The 1,738-nt window shown below is 37.9% G+C and overlaps 1 protein-coding gene across 1 annotated transcript; it reads left to right on the top strand.

The window, feature by feature from the left end:
- The first annotated feature begins 405 nt into the window (after positions 1–405).
- Positions 406–1,365, top strand: LOC144254505 (olfactory receptor 5T18-like). Its single transcript, XM_077797760.1, has one exon. It carries the CDS (start codon positions 454–456, stop codon positions 1,363–1,365), a length of 912 nt encoding a protein of 303 aa, XP_077653886.1. The 5' UTR covers positions 406–453.
- Positions 1,366–1,738: the final 373 nt, after the last annotated feature.

Below are 1,738 nucleotides of genomic sequence, written 5' to 3'. Positions count from 1 at the left end.
TATATAAATGTATGCATACACACAAAGGCATAAACATATAAGAAATTGATATTTTATGCAGCCTCAATACTTCATCAGTGAATGCAAGATGGTTTAGTCACATTTTGATTGACGCTTTTTATTCCACTGAACAACTTGGAATGTAACAAGAAACAAGAAATGAGAAAGCCTATGTAGGCTATGTGATGCAAATAAATAGAAGACAAGTAGAATAAAGGAAGAGAATCTGGAGAAAGGTGGAGGGGAGGACAGGGATAGGACAATGATCAAAGTATGTTATGTGCCTGTATATGTAATCACAGTCACTCCAACTGTTATATATAATTATTATAGACTAATAAAAAGTTTTAAAAAGAGTCTTCTCCTTTTGACTCACAATTTTGCCCATTATTTTCATAGAACATGAACAATGATCTTCTGAAGATCTTCAAGCTTGTTTTATGATATTTAAACATGAAGAATGTCACTGAAGTTAATGCATTTGTACTCAAGGGATTCACAGACAATAAAGAAGTGCAGATAATTCTTTTTGTACTATTTTTAGCTGTTTACATTTTTACTGTCACAGGAAATTTGGGACTGATTGTATTGGTGACCATGGATTCCAGGCTCCACAATCCCATGTACTATTTTCTGAGTGTGCTGTCTTCTGTGGATGCCTCCTGTTCCACAGATGTTATCCCAAATATGTTAGCATATTTCATATCAAAAAGTAAAATGATTTCATTCTATGGATGTTCAACACAATCATTTCTTGCTGTCGCTTTTGGAACCACAGAATACTTTCTCTTGGCTGCAATGGCTTATGATCGCTATGTGGCCATCTACAACCCACTTCTGTATTCAGTGAGCATGTCACCCAGGGTCTATGTGCCACTCATCATGGCTTCCTGTGTTGGAGGAATTCTTCATGCCATTTTACATACAGTGGCCACTTTTAGCCTGTCCTTCTGTGGATCCAATGTAATTAGACACATATTCTGTGACATCCCTCCTCTACTTGCCATTTCTTGTTCTGACACTCACATAAATGAGCTTCTGCTCTTCCTCTTTGTGAGCTCCATTGAGATAGTCACCATCCTGATTGTCCTGATCTCCTATGGCTTCATCCTGTTGGCCATTCTGAAGATGCATTCTGCTGAGGGGAGGAGGAAAGTGTTCTCTACCTGTGGCTCCCACCTGACTGGAGTGTCCATTTATCATGGGACCATCCTCTTCATGTATATGAGACCAAGTTCCAGCTATGCTCTGGAGCATGACATGATAGTGTCAGTATTTTACAGCACTGTTATCCCTATGCTGAACCCCATCATCTATAGTTTGAGAAACAAAGATGTAATAGAGGCCTTTAAAAGACTTTTTTAAAAAGTTGGTGTATGGATAAAATGAGTTTTCATACTAAGCAATAAACTAAAAATACTAGACTTATTTCCAGTGTCATCTTATTATGTTTTAATTAAAATATTTTTATTTGGAGTCTGAAAGTGGCAGAGAGGATATATGATACTAATGTCACCTCTCCGCAGAGGAGAAATGAAGCACTTAAAGAACTGATGACCAGAGGTTTGGTTAACTGACTAATCACTCTAAAGCTCAATATTGGACTACTAATAACTTGAGGGGAATTGGAAATTGACTGGACTGGGCAGGGCAGGGAAGCCATTTTGTAGACTTCACTGCTAGTCACACTGGTTGGAAGACATTGCGTCAATACAGCTTCTTCCAACTTACAGTAGAA

The sequence above is a fragment of the Urocitellus parryii genome, chromosome 4 (genome assembly GCF_045843805.1).
Source record: "Urocitellus parryii isolate mUroPar1 chromosome 4, mUroPar1.hap1, whole genome shotgun sequence".
In the NCBI taxonomy this organism is placed as follows: Eukaryota; Metazoa; Chordata; class Mammalia; order Rodentia; family Sciuridae; genus Urocitellus; species Urocitellus parryii.
This window is presented reverse-complemented; position numbering and strand designations above follow the sequence as displayed.